This window comes from Lissotriton helveticus, chromosome 10 (assembly GCF_964261635.1).
Source record: "Lissotriton helveticus chromosome 10, aLisHel1.1, whole genome shotgun sequence".
In the NCBI taxonomy this organism is placed as follows: Eukaryota; Metazoa; Chordata; class Amphibia; order Caudata; family Salamandridae; genus Lissotriton; species Lissotriton helveticus.
Window position 1 is genome coordinate 2,131,919 of NC_136071.1, and position 20,726 is coordinate 2,152,644.

The 20,726-nt window shown below is 50.1% G+C and overlaps 1 protein-coding gene across 2 annotated transcripts in view; it reads right to left on the bottom strand.

The window, feature by feature from the left end:
* The window catches only part of LOC144785720 (RIB43A-like with coiled-coils protein 2), a 94,868-nt gene that overhangs the window by 52,825 nt on the left and 21,317 nt on the right, over nt 1–20,726 (bottom strand). For both annotated transcript variants that reach the window (XM_078664506.1, XM_078664505.1), the window contains exon 5: nt 6,181–6,525. In XM_078664506.1, the coding sequence (XP_078520632.1) occupies nt 6,181–6,525 (345 nt within the window). The remainder of the gene's footprint in view (nt 1–6,180; nt 6,526–20,726) is intronic.

Genomic DNA, 20,726 nt, shown 5'->3' on the forward strand with positions numbered 1-20,726 from the left:
TCTGTGCTTGGACACACACTCTTAGACGCACACAGACACATGGACAGTGGTTACCTGTGTACTCGCTCTGTGCTTGGACACACACTCTTAGACGCACACAGACACATGGACAGTGGTTACCTGTGTACTCGCCCTGTGCTTGGACACACACTCTTAGACGCACACAGACACATGGACAGTGGTTACCCGTGTACTCGCTCTGTGCTTGGACTCAATCTTAGACGCACACAGACACATGGACAGTGGTTACCTGTGTACTCGCTCTGTGCTTGGGCACACACTCTTAGACGCACACAGACACATGGACAGTGGTTACCTGTGTACTCGCTCTGTGCTTGGACACACACTCTTAGACGCACACAGACACATGGACAGTGGTTACCTGTGTACTCGCTCTGTGCTTGGACACACACTCTTAGACGCACACAGACACATGGACAGTGGTTACCTGTGTACTCGCCCTGTGCTTGGGCACACACTCTTAGACGCACACAGACACATGGACAGTGGTTACCTGTGTACTCGCCCTGTGCTTGGGCACACACTCTTAGACGCACACAGACACATGGACAGTGGTTACCTGTGTACTCGCCCTGTGCTTGGACACACACACTTAGACGCACACAGACACATGGACAGTGGTTACCTGTGTACTCGCTCTGTGCTTGGACACACACTCTTAGACGCACACAGACACATGGACAGTGGTTACCTGTGTACTCGCTCTGTGCTTGGGCACACACTCTTAGACGCACACAGACACATGGACAGTGGTTACCTGTGTACTCGCTCTGTGCTTGGGCACACACTCTTAGACGCACACAGACACATGGACAGTGGTTACCTGTGTACTCGCTCTGTGCTTGGACACACACTCTTAGACGCACACAGACACATGGACAGTGGTTACCTGTGTACTCGCTCTGTGCTTGGACACACACTCTTAGACGCACACAGACACATGGACAGTGGTTACCTGTGTACTCGCCCTGTGCTTGGACACACACTCTTAGACGCACACAGACACATGGACAGTGGTTACCTGTGTACTCGCTCTGTGCTTGGGCACACACTCTTAGACGCACACAGACACATGGACAGTGGTTACCTGTGTACTCGCTCTGTGCTTGGACACACACTCTTAGACGCACACAGACACATGGACAGTGGTTACCTGTGTACTCGCCCTGTGCTTGGACACACACTCTTAGACGCACACAGACACATGGACAGTGGTTACCTGTGTACTCGCTCTGTGCTTGGACACACACTCTTAGACGCACACAGACACATGGACAGTGGTTACCTGTGTACTCGCTCTGTGCTTGGACACACACTCTTAGACGCACACAGACACATGGACAGTGGTTACCTGTGTACTCGCCCTGTGCTTGGACACACACTCTTAGACGCACACAGACACATGGACAGTGGTTACCTGTGTACTCGCTCTGTGCTTGGACACACACTCTTAGACGCACACAGACACATGGACAGTGGTTACCTGTGTACTCGCCCTGTGCTTGGGCACACACTCTTAGACGCACACAGACACATGGACAGTGGTTACCTGTGTACTCGCTCTGTGCTTGGGCACACACTCTTAGACGCACACAGACACATGGACAGTGGTTACCTGTGTACTCGCTCTGTGCTTGGACACACACTCTTAGACGCACACAGACACATGGACAGTGGTTACCTGTGTACTCGCCCTGTGCTTGGACACACACTCTTAGACGCACACAGACACATGGACAGTGGTTACCTGTGTACTCGCTCTGTGCTTGGACACACACTCTTAGACGCACACAGACACATGGACAGTGGTTACCTGTGTACTCACTCTGTGCTTGAACACACACTCTTAGACGCACACAGACACATGGACAGTGGTTACCTGTGTACTCGCCCTGTGCTTGAACACACACTCTTAGATGCACACAGACACATGGACAGTGGTTACCTGTGTACTCGCCCTGTGCTTGGGCACACACTCTTAGACGCACACAGACACATGGACAGTGGTTACCTGTGTACTCCCTCTGTGCTTGGACACACACTCTTAGACGCACACAGACACATGGACAGTGGTTACCTGTGTACTCGCCCTGTGCTTGAACACACACTCTTAGATGCACACAGACACATGGACAGTGTTTACCTGTGTACTCGCCCTGTGCTTGGGCACACACTCTTAGACGCACACAGACACATGGACAGTGGTTACCTGTGTACTCCCTCTGTGCTTGGACACACACTCTTAGACGCACACAGACACATGGACAGTGGTTACCTGTGTACTCGCCCTGTGCTTGGACACACACTCTTAGACGCACACAGACACATGGACAGTGGTTACCTGTGTACTCGCTCTGTGCTTGGGCACACACTCTTAGACGCACACAGACACATGGTTAGTGGTTACCTGTCTACTCGCTCTGTGCTTGGACACAGACTCTTAGACGCACACAGACACATGGACAGTGGTTACCTGTGTACTCACTCTGTGCTTGGACACAGACTCTTAGACGCACACAGACACATGGACAGTGGTTACCTGTGTACTCGCCCTGTGCTTGGGCACACACTCTTAGACGCACACAGACACATGGACAGTGGTTACCTGTGTACTTGCCCTGTGCTTGGACACACACTCTTAGACGCACACAGACACATGGACAGTGGTTACCTGTGTACTCGCTCTGTGCTTGGACACAGACTCTTAGACGCACACAGACACATGGACAGTGGTTACCTGTGTACTCGCTCTGTGCTTGGACACACACTCTTAGACGCACACAGACACATGGACAGTGGTTACCTGTGTACTCGCCCTGTGCTTGGACACACACTCTTAGACGCACACAGACACATGGACAGTGGTTACCTGGGTACTCGCCCTGTGCTTGGACACACACTCTTAGACGCACACAGACACATGGACAGTGGTTACCTGTGTACTCGCTCTGTGCTTGGGCACACACTCTTAGACGCACACAGACACATGGACAGTGGTTACCTGTGTACTCGCTCTGTGCTTGGACACACACTCTTAGACGCACACAGACACATGGACAGTGGTTACCTGTGTACTCGCCCTGTGCTTGGACACACACTCTTAGACGCACACAGACACATGGACAGTGGTTACCTGTGTACTCGCTCTGTGCTTGGGCACACACTCTGGCTCACACAGACACATGGACAGTGGTTACCTGTGTACTCGCTCTGTGCTTGGACACACACTCTTAGACGCACACAGACACATGGACAGTGGTTACCTGTGTACTCGCTCTGTGCTTGGACACACACTCTTAGACGCACACAGACACATGGACAGTGGTTACCTGTATACTCGCCCTGTGCTTGGGCACACACTCTTAGACGCACACAGACACATGGACAGTGGTTACCTGTGTACTCGCCCTGTGCTTGAACACACACTCTTAGATGCACACAGACACATGGACAGTGGTTACCTGTGTACTCGCTCTGTGCTTGGACACACACTCTTAGACGCACACAGACACATGGACAGTGGTTACCTGTGTACTCGCTCTGTGCTTGGACACACACTCTTAGACGCACACAGACACATGGACAGTGGTTACCTGTGTACTCGCTCTGTGCTTGGGCACACACTCTGGCTCACACAGACACATGGACAGTGGTTACCTGTGTACTCGCTCTGTGCTTGGACACACACTCTTAGACGCACACAGACACATGGACAGTGGTTACCTGTGTACTCGCCCTGTGCTTGGACACACACTCTTAGACGCACACAGACACATGGACAGTGGTTACCCGTGTACTCGTGTCACGGGGTCCAGTCCTGCCCCGTAACGAACTCTGCATCTCGGTTGCAGGAAGGACGCGGGCCCTTTAACGACTGGGAGCCCTGCGAGGAGGAGTACCCTCCTCCGATGACGTGGTGGCCGTCCCGCCAATCCGAGAGCGGAACAGGTCCGGAAAAGGGAGAGCCGGAAGACGCCGGGGTGTGGATGGTGCGGAGCTCGCCGGCACCGAAGCCCCGTAGAGGAATCACCCACCAAGAGACCCGGACGACGGAAGGAGGACGAGAGCGAGGTACGGCGGAAGAGGAAGGCAGCGCGAGTACAAGCAGTCGGCTTTCCGACCAGGCGGACGAAGACGGCGCGAGGACACCGGAGAAGCCAGGAGGCCACCGTTCCCACGCACCGCCCAGCCACGCGCAGGAAGACGCGTGGCTACACCAGGTACGTGAACGTTTGCGTACCCTGTTACCCTTTAAACGGGTCGGGAAGGGGCAGCAGCGGGAAGAGGGTGGAAGGCAGGGGCACGGGGATTCCTGAACACTCACGTGCACTCTTTGCGGTTGGTCTGCTTTCCTTGGTGACGGTAGCCTGTTCTCCCCTCACGCGTGTTGCCCTCACTCCCCTCCCTGACGCTATAATTTGGACTATCAGCTGTGAACTAACAGCCACCTGTCTTTCTTTTGTTTTGGGGCTGGCGAGAGCGGCAAAGAAGCAGAAGACGGAGACGCGCTGGGAAGACCTTCCTTTTATTTCATGGACCTGCCGCCTAGACTTTGTTGTGTAGTTGTGACTTATGTGAGACGCTGACTCTGTGTCTACAATAAATATCCATAGACCCTCACTACCTTTTGGGCTCTATTTCTTCTTGTGCACCCCTAAGGTGACAACTCGCTCTGTGCTTGGACTCAATCTTAGACGCACACAGACACATGGACAGTGGTTACCTGTGTACTCGCTCTGTGCTTGGGCACACACTCTTAGACGCACACAGACACATGGACAGTGGTTACCTGTGTACTCGCTCTGTGCTTGGACACACACTCTTAGACGCACACAGACACATGGACAGTGGTTACCTGTGTACTCGCTCTGTGCTTGGACACACACTCTTAGACGCACACAGACACATGGACAGTGGTTACCTGTGTACTCGCCCTGTGCTTGGGCACACACTCTTAGACGCACACAGACACATGGACAGTGGTTACCTGTGTACTCGCCCTGTGCTTGGGCACACACTCTTAGACGCACACAGACACATGGACAGTGGTTACCTGTGTACTCGCCCTGTGCTTGGACACACACACTTAGACGCACACAGACACATGGACAGTGGTTACCTGTGTACTCGCTCTGTGCTTGGACACACACTCTTAGACGCACACAGACACATGGACAGTGGTTACCTGTGTACTCGCTCTGTGCTTGGGCACACACTCTTAGACGCACACAGACACATGGACAGTGGTTACCTGTGTACTCGCTCTGTGCTTGGGCACACACTCTTAGACGCACACAGACACATGGACAGTGGTTACCTGTGTACTCGCTCTGTGCTTGGACACACACTCTTAGACGCACACAGACACATGGACAGTGGTTACCTGTGTACTCGCTCTGTGCTTGGACACACACTCTTAGACGCACACAGACACATGGACAGTGGTTACCTGTGTACTCGCTCTGTGCTTGGGCACACACTCTTAGACGCACACAGACACATGGACAGTGGTTACCTGTGTACTCGCTCTGTGCTTGGACACACACTCTTAGACGCACACAGACACATGGACAGTGGTTACCTGTGTACTCGCCCTGTGCTTGGACACACACTCTTAGACGCACACAGACACATGGACACTGGTCACCTGTGTACTCGCTCTGTGCTTGGACACACACTCTTAGACGCACACAGACACATGGACAGTGGTTACCTGTGTACTCGCCCTGTGCTTGGGCACACACTCTTAGACGCACACAGACACATGGACAGTGGTTACCTGTGTACTCGCCCTGTGCCTGGTCACGCTCACTCACGCTCACTCATGCTCACGCACGCTCACTCACGCTCACAAGGATAGCAGCTGGGTGTTACCTGCATACTTGCTTTGGGCCTGGTCATGCTCACTCACGCTCACTCACGCTCGCTCACGCTCACTCACGCTCACTCACGCTCACAAGGATAGCAGCTGGGTGTTACCTGCATACTTGCTCTCGGCCGGGTCATGCTCACTCACGCTCACTCACGCTCGCTCACGCTCACTCACGCTCACAAGGATAGCAGCTGGGTGTTACCTGCATACTTGCTCTGGGCCTGGTCATGCTCACTCACGCTCACTCACGCTCACTCACGCTCACAAGGATAGCAGCTGGGTGTTACCTGCATACTTGCTCTGTGCCTGGTTGCGTTCTTTCTCTTTCCTCTGATCAGTCAGCCATTTTCTTGTCAGCTCCTGCTGCCCTTTCTGGCGTTCCTCCTTGTTGAGGTCCTCGCCAGCCAGCTTCTGTAGGCTCGCCGGCCCGCAGCGGGGGTCGTCATCGGAGACCCGAGCAGGTTTGTCTTTCTTCAGAGCCTGGGGGTCATATAGGTCAAACTCCAGCCGGGTCTCAGGAGGCTGAACCTGCTCCCGGAACTCCTGGACCTTCTTGTTGATGCTCCGAGCAAAACGATTCTGTTCGGCTTCGAGGATCTGGGCGACCTTGTCCGACTGGACCCGATCTGCATCTGGGGGGCAAACAGATAACCTCAGAATGAAGCTCGCTCCTATTGTGGCACAGAGGCAAGAAAGTGTGACACTCACAGATGTTCACCCAGCATGGTCTGTCCCTATAAGACCCTGGCTGGCTAGAACAAGGACACCCCCAAAAAAGAAGCGATCAGCTGCCACCGGCAGGGCTTCTGCAGAGGGAGCCAAGGGGACTAGACAAGACCATAGAGTCTACCCCTTTTAAAGGCACACCATTGGTGTCTTGAGGAGCACGTGTGCAGTTGGAGGAATCCCTGAGGATTGGAGGCCACAAAAACGCAGCCCAAAAAAAACCAAGCATAGGCAATGCCACTAAATCTGGCTTGTATCTGAAAGTGCCTCTTCAGTCGCTGGGTGGTTTAGACACTCAATACATTATCATAAGGGTGCTCTCTTACTCGTCTTTGCACTCATGCAAACATTCATTCACCCACTCACTTATTGTTCCATTCACCCACCGACCCATAATCAATAAAACACACAGAACAGGCAAAAGTTCAACAACCACATTCATAATAAATTAGAAGACTAAAAGTAGAAATAAATGCTGCTGCCTACGCATTATGCTTGCAGTAAAAACTAAAATTAAACCTAGCAACAGTTGACTGTATTTCAATGACAATGTGCATAGTGTATGATTGTTTTAAAGTTCCAACAAGACCGCCACATTGAGACGCAACGAGTTGATTATCTTAGAATGATAAACAGTGTCACACTATGGACAGCAATACCATATCAAGATGGCTGCCTGGTTTAGGTCTAGCTGTGTTTTATTTGGCAAAAATACAAAACAGCATCGCCTAAATTGACTTTGGGGCCAGCAGAAAGCTTCTTACTCTTTAACTCTGGGGCTCTCCGCTGCACTAATGCAGCTCTTTACCTCCGGGGCTCTCCGCTGCGATGGAGCTTGGGCAGTTTGTGGTGACCTAGATATCACTGGACAAAGCTGTCTTCGCTAAGGAAGATCCTCAGATGAAGGGTTTTCGTTGGAGCTAGAAGTGGCAGGGGGCACTCGTCCAGCAGATTCAGCCAGTAAGGCCCCATCTATAGCAAGGTGGGAGACGTAATAATGGCTGGCAAGATGGAAGGCTGGTAGGAACCTTCATCCCGGAGAGCAGTCAACAGCCCAGAAAGCTAGTCCAGTGAGGCGTGTCCCATTTTCCTTGTAAAGAGGGAGAGATCACAAAGGACTCTCGGTTCTGCAGACTGTCCAAAGGTTCCAGAAAGAGTTCTATGGAATGTCCGTGCAGCCAGTAAGGTCCAAACCCCTGATAACTTCAGAATTAGAAACAGCCCTTCTAGATAAAGTGGTGGTGGAGATGGCAAGGACAAGAGCCATTTGCAGATCTATTTTAAAATCCAGGGGCTTCTTAAGCATTTCTCTTCTGGTAAAAAAGAAGGACAAGGGGTAAAGACCCTTAATCTATTTGTGGGAGTTTGAGTGGTTGGCGTATCAGCACTTCAAGGTGGAAGGAATCCTTCTGATGAGGGATGTCCTCCTCCCCAGGGATGGGATGGTCAAGTTTTACCTGAAGGATGCTTTCCTGAGGGTCCCAATCTCTGCCAGTCACATGAGATGTCTTCAATTCTGTTGATAAGGGCGGTATGTGGCTCTTCCTTTCGGATTATCAATGTCTCTGTGGTGCTTCACCACGTGGCCACATCCACTGGCAGAATTCCTAAGAATGGGAGGCATCGGGTTGATTCTCTCCCTGGATAAGATACTCCCGAAGGATCAATGCGCACTTCAACTGAAGGGCAATTGAACAACACTATGCCTCAGCACGAGGATCTTTGGTTCATGGTTAATCGAGAGGCATCAAACTGGCTCCAAACAGCACAATGACTTTTTCCAGGCCTTGTGATAGATTTGTTGGACCCACTCTGAGTCTCCTGCAGATGAAAAGTTCCAGAATCAAGAAAGAACGAGGGAAGTGCTCCTAAGGGACAGGGTCTTGCTTAGACAATCAGCCTAGTATAATGGTTTAGCTCTCCTCACCTAATCAGGATATATGTTCAGGGCGCCTTCACTGCAGGGCACTCCAGTGCCTGAAAGCCTCTCACACCCCGAGAGTTGTATACTCGGAGTTGGTAATGTTGCAGGAGGCCTGGATGGACATTTAGTGGCGGCTGGGTCATGTGGAAGCCTGGATGGGGAATGTTCTTTTCGGCTCCGGATCTGGAAATAGAGACAGGTGCCGGTAGTTGAGGCTGGGGAGGACGGTGTGGAGACATCTCCAAGAGAGGATGGGGGGGGGCAGCTGGACAGAGAAAGAGCTTGATCTCCAAATCAATTGTCTGGAGCTCTTATCAGGATTGTTTGCAATCAAATAATTGATGAAGGATGAGGTTAAAGACAGAATTCTTCTGAGGGTGGACAATGAGTCTGCAGAGTTTAACAAAATTACGAAGGTCTTCTCGAACTACAGCCTGGACCTTCGTATTTCACTGATGGCGGTGTACCTTTTGAGCCACCAGAACTTTGTAGTGGACTGGAATTCTACGTTCATTCTGACACAACTGATTGGATGCTGGACCACAGAGTCTTCAAGGCTCTAATGCAGAGATGGAATCCATGCAAGGCATATCTTTTTAAATGAAGGATAAACAATCATTTACTGAAGTCCTTAGCAGTCCCTGGGGGGATAAGGGCAAGTGACGAGTTATCATAGAACTGGACAGAGGCTCTGAAGAGCAATGAGAACCGTTACGATGCTAGCGGGGGTGGTATCTATGAACCGTAAATGACGAGATTAATAGGTGTATGCATTTTCGATACGCTACTTAGAAGGGTTCGTCTTATTTACAGGTTTCTTCAGTTTTACCCTCGGGTTCCATTTTAGATACGGCATCCATTTTGTTTCTTGCCCTCACGTAGCCAGCGAAGGGACAATGTCCGCTTCGTGACCCTGGGATTCCCAAGCTCTGGCGGAAGATGAATATTCTTTGGGGTCGTCTTTACGACCGAGGGAACGACACGGCAAGGGCAGATGGCTCAGCTTGAGGCTTATTCTGCCGCGTTGGTCTATTGTTTCAGCCTTGCATGGGCTCGGCTCGAATCCTTTGATCCTGGGATTGCGTTTCCGATATTACCTCCACACTCCTTCTTTTTCTGTTGTCTGACTTCCTTGCACCTGTTCCTGTCTCTTACTCTCGTCCTTTTCGTCCTTTTACAACTAGAGTGGAATGTGCATAGGAGCAGGATAATGTGCTTTTACAGTTGGGAACCGACAAATGTTACTGTGATTATGTTCCGGGTTTCCGACACCATGAATGAAGCCTTTTAAGTTTATTGTGGGAACTGAGTTGTAACCTTTTGTTCGTTACGTTATTGAATGCTGAAAATGTGTATAAAAGGAGCGACGCACATTTGCAATTTGAAGCAGGCTCTTGGAACCTACACTCTGTTGTACTTCCTATGACTTTTGCATCCCTGCAGTAATAAACGCTGATCTTTGACGCCGAAGGAAGTGTCCCGTGTCTTTGTCACTTGTGCGCCGAACAGGTATCCCACGAAGGTTTCAGGTGTTGTTCCCTGGCACCGCTGGTACTTAAAAAGTCCAGTCCTTCAGTTGGCGCCCAACGTGGGGCGACATCAGCGGTACCGGTCCAAATCCTGACGATTGCGAGGATCTTCGTGTGAAATCTCCGAGGAAAAGGTGCACCCCACTTCATCGATCCTGTTGTCGAAATAAGTGGTCCAAAGATTTTTCCCGCGAAGATTCCCGCCTCCTGACGGCTGCAACGGATCGATGCTCTGACTGTCGACCTGTTTTGGTGCCTGGCGTAGTCCTTTGTATGGCGAGACGATAGACGGGCCTTCCTGGTGACGCCATCGAGCTCTCAGTTAAGTATTTGTGGGTTGCTCCCAGTCCTTAGTTGTTGGTGCTTAGTTGTTTGCATGGTTCCATTGCATTTGTGGTGCTTAGTTGTTGGTCCTTAGTTGTTATTTGACAGTTGCAATTGCCAAAAACCGAGGGTTTTGTCTTTCACGAAGATTCAGTACTTTGGTAACCCTTGAAGTTTGATACTTGGTTAGTGTGCATGATGCCTAGCCGTAGTGGTTTCATTGGTTTCTTCAAATGTTGCAACAAGGATTCCCGGCTGGAGGACTCGTGTCCGATACCTCCAGTTGGAACTCCGATATATGAGCTCTATAGTCGACATGGTGTGGGCCCTATTATATATAGTGACTATTGGGTCCGTTATACGAGAAAGGATGGTGTCCTTAGTTGGCCACCACACGGAAGTTTTGAAATGGAGATTTTAGATAATCTAGAAACTAAATTATTTAAGAAGAAAGCTAGGCCAGCTATGTTTGATTCCCTTCGGTTGTGGCGTAAAGAGGCCAAACAGAAAGAAATCAAACAGCTTAAAAAGAATCGTAAAGAAGGTATCGTCCCGATAATGCAAGTTGTACAACAATGTCAGCAAGATAAAGAAGAAAAAGAAATAGAAGTTTCTACTAGACTACATCACATGAGAATAGACAAATGTTATCCGGTTTTACCAACTAGTCTTGATAAGACAGAAGAGGACTCGAAGGAGGATCCTCTGTTAGCGTATTTGATGAAATCGCCACCTCCTTATGCACAGGGTGCTACAGCCCCTGTAGTTCCCCCTGTAGTTCCTCTTGTAGTTCCTCTTGTAGTTCCTCCTGTAGTTCCTCCTGTAGTTCCAGCGGCTGCTGGTCAGCCTGTTGTTGGTCCTGCGGTTGTCCTACCACCTGGTCCTATTCCTACCGCTCCTTTGCCTGTACCCCCTCAGTCAATCGTTCCTGTTACCTCAGCCGTCCCGGCTACCTCTGCTGCCCCTTCGTTCACTCCTAATGTTGTTGCTCCTGTTCTTTTTTCTCCTTCTGTTCGTAATCGTATCCCTAATACTGTCGCTACTCTTTACTCCCCACTTTCTGGATCGTTATTTCGACCCGATGTCTCTGAAACTCCTCAGAGGCGCAGTCAAATCCCTGGTGGAAGGGAGAGTGCCACGTTGGTAACTATGGCGCGTAGATGGATAAGACACCCTGCTAACTACCCGCCACGCGTGGTCTTTGATACGTTTTCTCAGTTTAATGAGCCCACTCAGAGATTTGTGTTCGAAGAAATGTGTAACTTTTTAAGAGAAGAATGGTACAATGATGATTTAGATAATGTACCGCCCGATATGACTGAACTTCAGAGTCAATTTTCGAACGGCATGATTGTAGGTGGAGATGTACGACGTGCATTAGAGCGATAATTAGCCTTACGGTGCACAGTGTTTTCTCGAGTGTCGTTTGATGACGATTCCGATACTCAGAGAACGAACTCCGGTCAGTATCCTATGAGAGAGGTTCCACCAGTATACATGCCAGGTGACCCGCAAGCTAATCCTGTGATTCTGCCATACTTTCAGAGAGTTTGGATACACCTCCCATGGAAGCGATCAGAAGTTTTGCAGGTGAAACAATCTTTACCTGATCCACGCAAGAATCCGGCAGGTTATTATAAGGAGTTGTCTCAACTGGTAGACGCTACTGTTATGAATCTTGCGGATATCGACACGCTGTTTGGCAATGTCGTACCACAACCGATTTGGGTGAAAATTCGCCAAGAGAATCATTTAGTTGAGTTAGGTGGTGACTGGGCTACACTAGTAGCGGCAGATGGACGACAAGTTGGTGGGGCTAAGCCTGAGCAGTTAATTACGGAGCTGCCTCAGAAAATCATTACACTTATGAAAACGCTCATGCCAGCGATGAAGGTAAATTGGGATAAATTAGCAGCTTGTAAGCAAAAGAAGGACGAGAGTGTCTCCGATTTCTTTACCAGATTCGAAGAGGCATTTGTCGATCATAGTGGTCAGGATATGGGCACCGAGGGAGGCCAACGGTTATTTGTTGATAAATTTGTATTGAATTTGTTGCCTGAGCTATGCACCAAATTGAAAAATTCAGAAAGTGCTTGGGCGGTTTCAACTACTGCTCAAATATTAGCGACAGCCCAATACTATGAGAATAGGGAAAAGGAAGAAAGTGATCGTTCAGACAAGAAAACGAAGGAGCTTAAAACGAAGGTTCTGTTACAGCAAGCGTATCCTCCACGTTCAAATCAAAATGATTCTCAACAGCAATATCGACCACAATTACAATCTTCCAGGATGCAGTCACGATCTGACTTCTCCGACTCTAGATCGACGCTTGGGTACAATCAGTGTGCATATTGTAGAAGAGAGGGCCATATAAAATATGATTGCCCAGCTTTGCGTGATCGGCTTAACGGGGTGTCGGCACGAGGGGGTCGTGGTGGTCCTCAACAAGCACCCCGAGGTAGAGGCCGCGGTGCCCCTCAAAATCAAAATCATGAGCGCCCTCATACCCCATCAGACGCGAATAATTATTTTGACCAACGAAATGCGAGGTCCGATAAATCAGCACAGTATCATGTGGACGATTATTACGTCGAACATGAGATTGATGCAGGTAACCACTACTAGGACAGCCACCGACAGAGAGAGGGAGTAGTATCAGTTCCGGTTGATCAGAGTGGGCCTTACGTCGCAGTTGCTACATCTGGCGTAGTTGAGCCTTTTCTGTTAGACACTGGTGCAACGAAAAGTTCCATCATGCATTCGAAACTCCCTGGCGCACCTTTGTCCGGCTTAACAAATGTTTCCATTGGATTCTCTGGCGCCCCTGTTAGCAATCCTGTCTCTAGCCCTTTGTCCCTTACGATTGGTCCTCATGAGCTAGAGGCCCCATTGATTTTATCTACTGGTTGTGGTGAGAATCTTTTGGGCTTGGATTTGTTAAAACGGTTATATGCGACTTTGTACTGCTCTCCTGCGGGAGTGGAGCTTACATTAGGTCAAAGAACGATCTCTCCTATGTACTTATCAATTGATAAGTTCCCACCGGAATTGAGTTCCCTTCCTGCGTCGTTATGGGCTATGGGTCCCAATGATGTAGGCTTATTGAACATCCCACCTTATGTGGTTCAGTTGAAATCGAACGTGCGTTTCCCACGTATACCACAGTATCGTATCTCTTTTGATGGTGAGCGAGCACTATTAGCGATCATTTTTGACCTGATCGAAAAGGATGTCATTGAAGAAACTCGAGGCAATGTGTGTAATAGTCCTGTGTTACCGATTTTGAAACGCACAGATCCAACTAAACCTCCTGTGTACCGCTTTGTAATTGATTTACGAGAAGTAAATAAAATCGTGATTCCCCAGTTTCCTGTGGTGCCTGACATCACGGCTTTGTTGACCCTGATTCCGGCTTCTGCCTCCTGGTTCACGGTAATCGATCTAAAGAATGCTTTCTTTAGTATTCCGATCGCTGAAGAAAGCAGAGACCTATTCGGATTTTCACTGGGTGGTCGCAGTTTTAGATTTAAACGCGCACCACAGGGCTACTGTGAGAGTCCATCGATCTATAGCCAAGCACTTAAAAGTCAGCTTGATGCATTTGTGTTGCCGACAGGCGCAGCCTTAGTTCAATACGTTGACGACCTATTAGTGGCAGCTGATACAGAGGCTATTTGCAAAACCACTACAGTATCATTGTTGCAGCACCTATGTGACTTACATCACAAGGTGTCACCTTCTAAGCTACAATATTGTTGTCAAGAATTAACCTACTTAGGTCACTTACTGTCAAAGGATGGGAGAAGGTTGACCCCAGAGAGAATTGCAGCGATTGCTCGAATGACTGTGCCAAAGACTCAGAGAGATGTACGTGCCTTTCTAGGTATTACGTCATACTGCAGACAATGGATTCCAAATTTTTCATTGTCGGCGAAACCATTGATAGCCCTTACGTGCAAGGATATTTCATCTCCTTTGCCATGGACTGAAGAGTGTCAGAAAAGTTTTTCTGAATTGCGTGATGCGTTGTGTTCGGCTCCTGTGTTGGGTACTCCTGATTACAATAAGCCGTTCACACTTTATGTTCACAAGAGGGACGGTTGTGCGTTGAGTGTTCTGACACAACAATTTGGCGACAAACAGCGTCCATGCGCATATTTTTCTTCGACCTTAGACCCCGTAGCTAGAGCCTTGCCGAGTTGTTTGAGAGCAACAGCGGCAGCTGCGGCGTCCATTCGACAGTCCGCAGGTCTGGTCATGGATAATATGCTCACGGTGATGGTCCCGCATGCAGTCGACACTCTCTTGAACCGAACGAAAACTCAACATTTGACGAGCGCAAGGTTGTCTGGATATGAGTTGACGTTGTTGGCAAGTCACATACGGATAAAACGGTGTAATGTGTTGAATCCAGCAACGTTGTTGCCGATCGACATGAAATTAAGTGATGTAACACGACATGATTGCTATTTGAGAACTGAAGAGGAGACGAAGGGTCGTATTGACCTGAAAAACACCCCATTGGTAGATCCCGATGGTACCTTGTATGTGGATGGTTCATGTTTTAAGTTACCAAATGGTGATGTGACGACTGCGTATGCGGTAGTAACATTGAGTACGGTTGTGGAATCTGTGAGATTGAGTCAGAATTCGGCCCAAGCGGCTGAGTTGATCGCCTTGACGAGAGCGTGTGTGTTATCCAGAGGGAAGCGGGTGAATGTGTTTACAGACAGCCAGTATGCTTTTGGTGTGGCGCATAGTTTTGGTCGATTGTGGAGAGAAAGAGGATTTTTGACGTCGCATGGTACGAAGATTCAGCACGGACAGCTTGTGAATGACCTTTTGGACGCACTTACATTGCCTAAAGAGGTGGCAATAATCAAATGTAGTGCGCATCGGAAGGTGACGGATGATGTTGGTCGCGGTAATGCGTTTGCGGATGAGATTGCGAAGGAGACGGCTAGAGACCTGACAAATCGAATGTACGTTGCGAGTTCAGTAAGATGGCCAGCGGAGACTAGTATGTGTGAGGACACAGTTGAGAGTGTGAAGAAGATACAGGATGAAGCTACTGAGATGGAAAAGACTCAGTGGGAAGAAAGTACGGGAAAGTTAGACGAGAATGGATGTTGGGTTGATTTGTCGGAAAAGCAGAGATGGATGTTACCAGATGCATACGTGCTTGCTGTTGTTACTATGGCTCATGGTACATCACACATTAATACGAAAGGCATATGTAAGTTGCTGTCGCCCGTATGGAAGAATGATGGAATTATTAAATGTGCGGAGAGAGTGGTTAAAAATTGCATGGTATGTTTGATGTATAATCCTGGCAAGGGCACCCCCACTCCACGTGGTCATTTTGCTCCTCCCACATGTCCCTTTGAAATTATTCAGTTAGACTTTATCCACATGGAGAGATGCAATAATTTGAAGTTCGTCTTGGTTGTAGTTTGTGCGTTCTCCAGATGGATTGAGGCTTACCCCCTAAAGGATAATACTGCCCTGTCCACAGCAAAGGTTCTACTCAAAGAGTATTTCCCCAGGTATGGAATGCCGCGGATTGTATGGTCAGATAACGGAAGTGAGTTTGTGGGAAGCGTAATGAAGAGTGTATGTCGTGGTCTTGGCATAAATCAGAAATTTCATAGTGCTAATCATCCTCAGTCTGCGGGTTTAGTGGAAAGGTATAATGGCACTCTGAAACTGAAACTTGCCAAAATCCAGGCAACGACTGGTCTATCATGGCCCGACGCTTTGCCTTTAGCTCTCTTATCGACCAGAGCTACTGTGCACTCTCGAGTAGGGCTCAGCCCATATGAGATTGTGTTCGGCCGTCCTGCGAACATTTGGGGAGTTCCGAGGCCTAAAGACTTTGACAGACTTGAATATCCAATGCTAATTGATTATCTCTATGATCTGACTGCTAAATTGAGTTTGATTCATCAACAGGTCTTTGAGGCTCTACCGACACAAACAGAGGGTCCTGGTCATCGGCTCCAACCAGGTGATTGGGTTCTTACCCGCAACTTTGGACGAAAACGAAATCTTGAGCCAAGGTTCGTGGGACCCTACCAGGTGTTGCTGGCAACGAGGACTGCGGTTCGGCTGGAAGGGAGAAAACACTGGGTGCATGCCACCCACCCACACCAAGAAAATTCCGCTCCCATTGCCAGCAGATAGTTGGATCAGAAAAGGATTCGGCTTGTCTGAAACTTACGTCCCTCTAAATTACGTGCCGTTTAGTGACGCGCAGCTTGTAGGAGATAACACAGTAAGACCCGACACCCCTGTTGAACCATCTGAAGTTAACCCTCTTACGGCAACATTGGAGAATTCAAGTTCTGAACAATTGCGTGGACAATCGAACATTCCTTTGCCGTCTGATCCACTGTTTGAAGAGCAGACTCGCCCCGGAAGAAGTCGATACTTTCTTCGACCGCGCTAACAGACTAATACATTTTTTTTTTTTTTCAAATCTACATCACCTCTATTGTTGCCATAAAATTGTGGACATTACATATATATATATATATATATATACAAATTGTGTACCTTTTTCCTTACAGCTAGGAGGCGTATATTGAATTCAATGAACTCTTGATTAAAAACCTTTTCATCTGGGTTAACCGTAAGGCCGTGCGGGTACTTCCTCCTGTTTAGCAGGTATCTGACACTAGGTCGATTACTTTTGTCGATTTCTGGGAACTCCTGGGGATTGATAATCGCTACTCAGAACGTAGTGCGTCAAGAACGTCACGGACGGTTTTTAGAAGATGGAGTCTTCTAAGCTGTTGGAAATTGAGAAAATGGTGGCGCAAAGATCCAAACTGCACAAGACATTTCGAAAAAAATGTTTTTTGTTACAGGTTTTTATGTTGTTCCTAACTGTTTCTATGCTGCTGGTGGTTGGAGTATATTTTGGTTTTCAATCATTGCTGCCTTCTACTTTACCTACTCCTCCTTCTCTTGATTTAAATTCTGTTTCCACTATGTCCCCACATTCCTTTCATCTTCTGCCCCAACATGAACAGGTCAGACGTGCGGAATTTATGAACAATTATTTTGTTCAACTTCTACATCAGCATCAGTTGGTGATGAACACTACCAATTGTTGGGTATGTGGGTTAATGCCACATACCATGGATAAGGGTATCCCGTATTTTGTTCTTCCTTATAGCCCCCAGGGGTCAACTCGAGCATTCCAGACCATGTTCCGTAGTGCACTAGATTCCTACCCCCATCGAGAGCCTCGCTCTGCAGACCTTGGTCCTGGCCCGTACCACAAGTCTTTGGCAATAGCAATTGCAGATTTAAATAGAGATATTTTTGACGCAACACTTATCCCAGAGGAAGAGGTGCGAGCTTATAAGGATCTGAGTGAGGTCGAGTATAGTACATCAGTGAATGATAGGCAGTTTAAAAGCTCATCTCCAATCTGGATCGTACCTCATCTCGGTCATTTCTGTCTGCAAGGTCTTGGTCGAAATCCGAGAGCTCAGCTTGGGAAGAGTGCTTGTGTTGATACTTACGTTTTACCAATGCTCTCGTCCCCTGTCTTTCTGACTGCCAAGGGTACCTATTTTGTATGTTATGATCGCGCATATACGTGGTTACCTCATGACTTCTCGGGTACCTGCTATATCGCGAATCTTTTGCCTCCAACTTTCACTGTTGCCTCAGATTATCACAAAACCAGAGTTGTGAGAGGTGTCATTAGTAAAGAAGATACTGCCGGTCAAGAAGCAGGAGATTTCTTTAAGGGTTTCCTACCGTTTTGGGGCCCTATGGTCAATAGCAGGAATCTGAGACAGTTAACTTGTGTAGTGGAAGCAACTGCTAACATAACTGCAAGCGCCCTTGGTAATCTGACAGCAGAGCTTCAAGCGGATAGGCTTATGACGCTACAGAACCGTATGGTTCTAGACGTAGTAATAGCAGACAGAGGTGGTGTGTGCAAGGTCATCCATTCGAGCTGCTGCATTTTCATACCTGATAATGCTCCAACGGTTTACCAAGCCATCTCGAAGTTGCATAAAATCTCAGAGTCCATACACGTGGACGAGGGAGATTGGACGCTCCTAGGATGGTTTTGGGGTCTGATGTCAACTTGGGGTTGGAAAATTCTGATGATTATAGGGGTTGTTGCGACGTTTCTGTTCACGTGTTGTCTTTGTGTGCAGTGTGGTTGTTAGACGGGGACCTGGAGGGTCGGCCGAGCACAGTGATCGCACAGACAGGTAACTTCCCCCCCACAGATGGACACCACACAAAGATTATGGTAATACCTTTTATAGGCACTTCGGGTAGTGGAGTGGTACGATACAGGGCGATCAGGACACGATGATCCTCTCAATTCTAGTCTCTAGTAAGGGAAGGGGGTAGCGGGACAGTCTTGGTACCCACGGGTACGGGTGTGTAACGGTGATAGCTCACAATCCTCGAGCTCGGTGTTCGGATGGGTCAGACCGCGGCAGCGCCGGCAGGTCCCGCAGAAGTCGTAGGTGGCAACGGGCCGCGGCAGCGCCAGCAGGTCCCAACGAGGATGAAGGTTACAACGGGCCGCGGCAGCGCCAGCAGGTCCCACGAGAATGCAGGTTGCAACGGGCCGCGGCAGCGCCAGCAGGTCCCACGAGGATGAAGGTTACAACGGGCCGCGGCAGCGCCAGCAGGTCCCACGAGAATACGAGAATGCAGGTTGCAGAGGGCCGCGGCAGCGCCAGCAGGTCCCACGAGGATGAAGGTTGCAGAGGGCCGCGGCAGCGCCAGCAGGTCCCACGAGGATGAAGGTTGCAGAGGGCCGCGGCAGCGCCAGCAGGTCCCACGAGGATGAAGGTTGCAGAGGGCCGCGGCAGCGCCAGCAGGCAGGACAATAGTTCACAAGGCAGGGCTGTGGCAGCGCCAACAGTCCGTCAAGGATGAGTTCGTCGTGGTGTCTCTCGACTCCAGGATACAACTGCCTTCCTGTCCTGGGGCTGCCTCAGTTATAGGTCTGGCGCCCTTTGATGTCCGGACCCTCGCTCTTGGAGGTCGGGAGGTCTGGGATGAGGGAGTCCAGACACCCAGCAGGGGGGTGGAGCCAGCGCCCGAGGAGGCTTGGGGTGCTCGGCACCTGGCGGGGGAGAGCCATCGACACTTCGTCCTCCCATTGACCTGCCAAGTGGGCCGTTCACCTCCTGGGTGGAGGGTGGTGCCGGGATGTCGGGGCCTGGCCAGGCCCAGGGTTGGGGTCGGGCTGAGGCCGCGCGGCCGTGTGGTGCCGTGTCCAAGATGGCGGCTGGGCCGGGCAATGGTGCTGACGGTGGCCCGGGCCCTATCCTGCGGGGAGGGAGCGAGCCCTTCATGTGGCCTGTCCAACATGCGTCCCCCCCAGCTGAAGGCGGGGAGAGTCACCCATCCTCTTGGGGACTTTCCTCGTCGAGGCGGAAAAAGCGGGACAGGCCATCCGCGTTGGCGTGGTCTTGGCCGGGTCGATGTTCCACAGTGAAGTCCATCCCCTGCAGGGAGATGGACCAACGTAGTAGTTTCGGGTTTTCCCCCCGCATCTGCATGAGCCATTGCAGGGGTCGATGATCGGTCTGGACCCGGAAGTGGGTGCCGAAGAGATAAGGCCGGAGCTTTTTGAGGGCCCACACCACGGCGAAGGCCTCCCTCTCGATGGTGCTCCAGCGTCGTTCTCGGGCCAGGAGCCGTCTGCTGATGAAAGCCACTGGCTGGTCAAGTCCTTCGGGGTTCAGCTGGGAAAGGACGGCCCCAACGCCATGGTCGGAGGCATCTGTTTGGACGATAAATTCCCGACTGTAGTCGGGGGCCTGGAGCACCGGGGCGGAGCACATGGCGGCCTTCAGCTTCTCGAAGGCCGCTTGACAGTCTGGGGTCCAGTTGACCTTCTTTGGTTGGTTTTTGGAGGTGAGTTCCGTGAGGGGCCCTACGATGCTGCCATAGTCCCTCACGAACCGTCGGTAGTAGCCTGTGAGTCCCAAGAAGGCGCGGACCTCGGTCTGGGTGATGGGGGACTGCCACGACTGGATGGCAGCGATCTTGAGTTGCAGAGGGGCCACCAGACCGCTTCCCACCTGGTGCCCGAGATAGGTCACGGACCCCTGGCCAATTTGGCATTTGCTGGCCTTGATCGTGAGGCCAGCTCGTTGGAGGGCCTGTAGCACCTCTCGGAGGTGGTGGAGGTGGTCGGACCAGTGGTGGCTGTACACAGCGATATCGTCCAGGTAGGCGGCGCTGAATCCTTCGAGTCCTGCCAGGACCTGGTTTACTAGCCGCTGAAAGGTTGCGGGGGCATTCTTCATGCCGAATGGCATGACCTTGAAGTGAT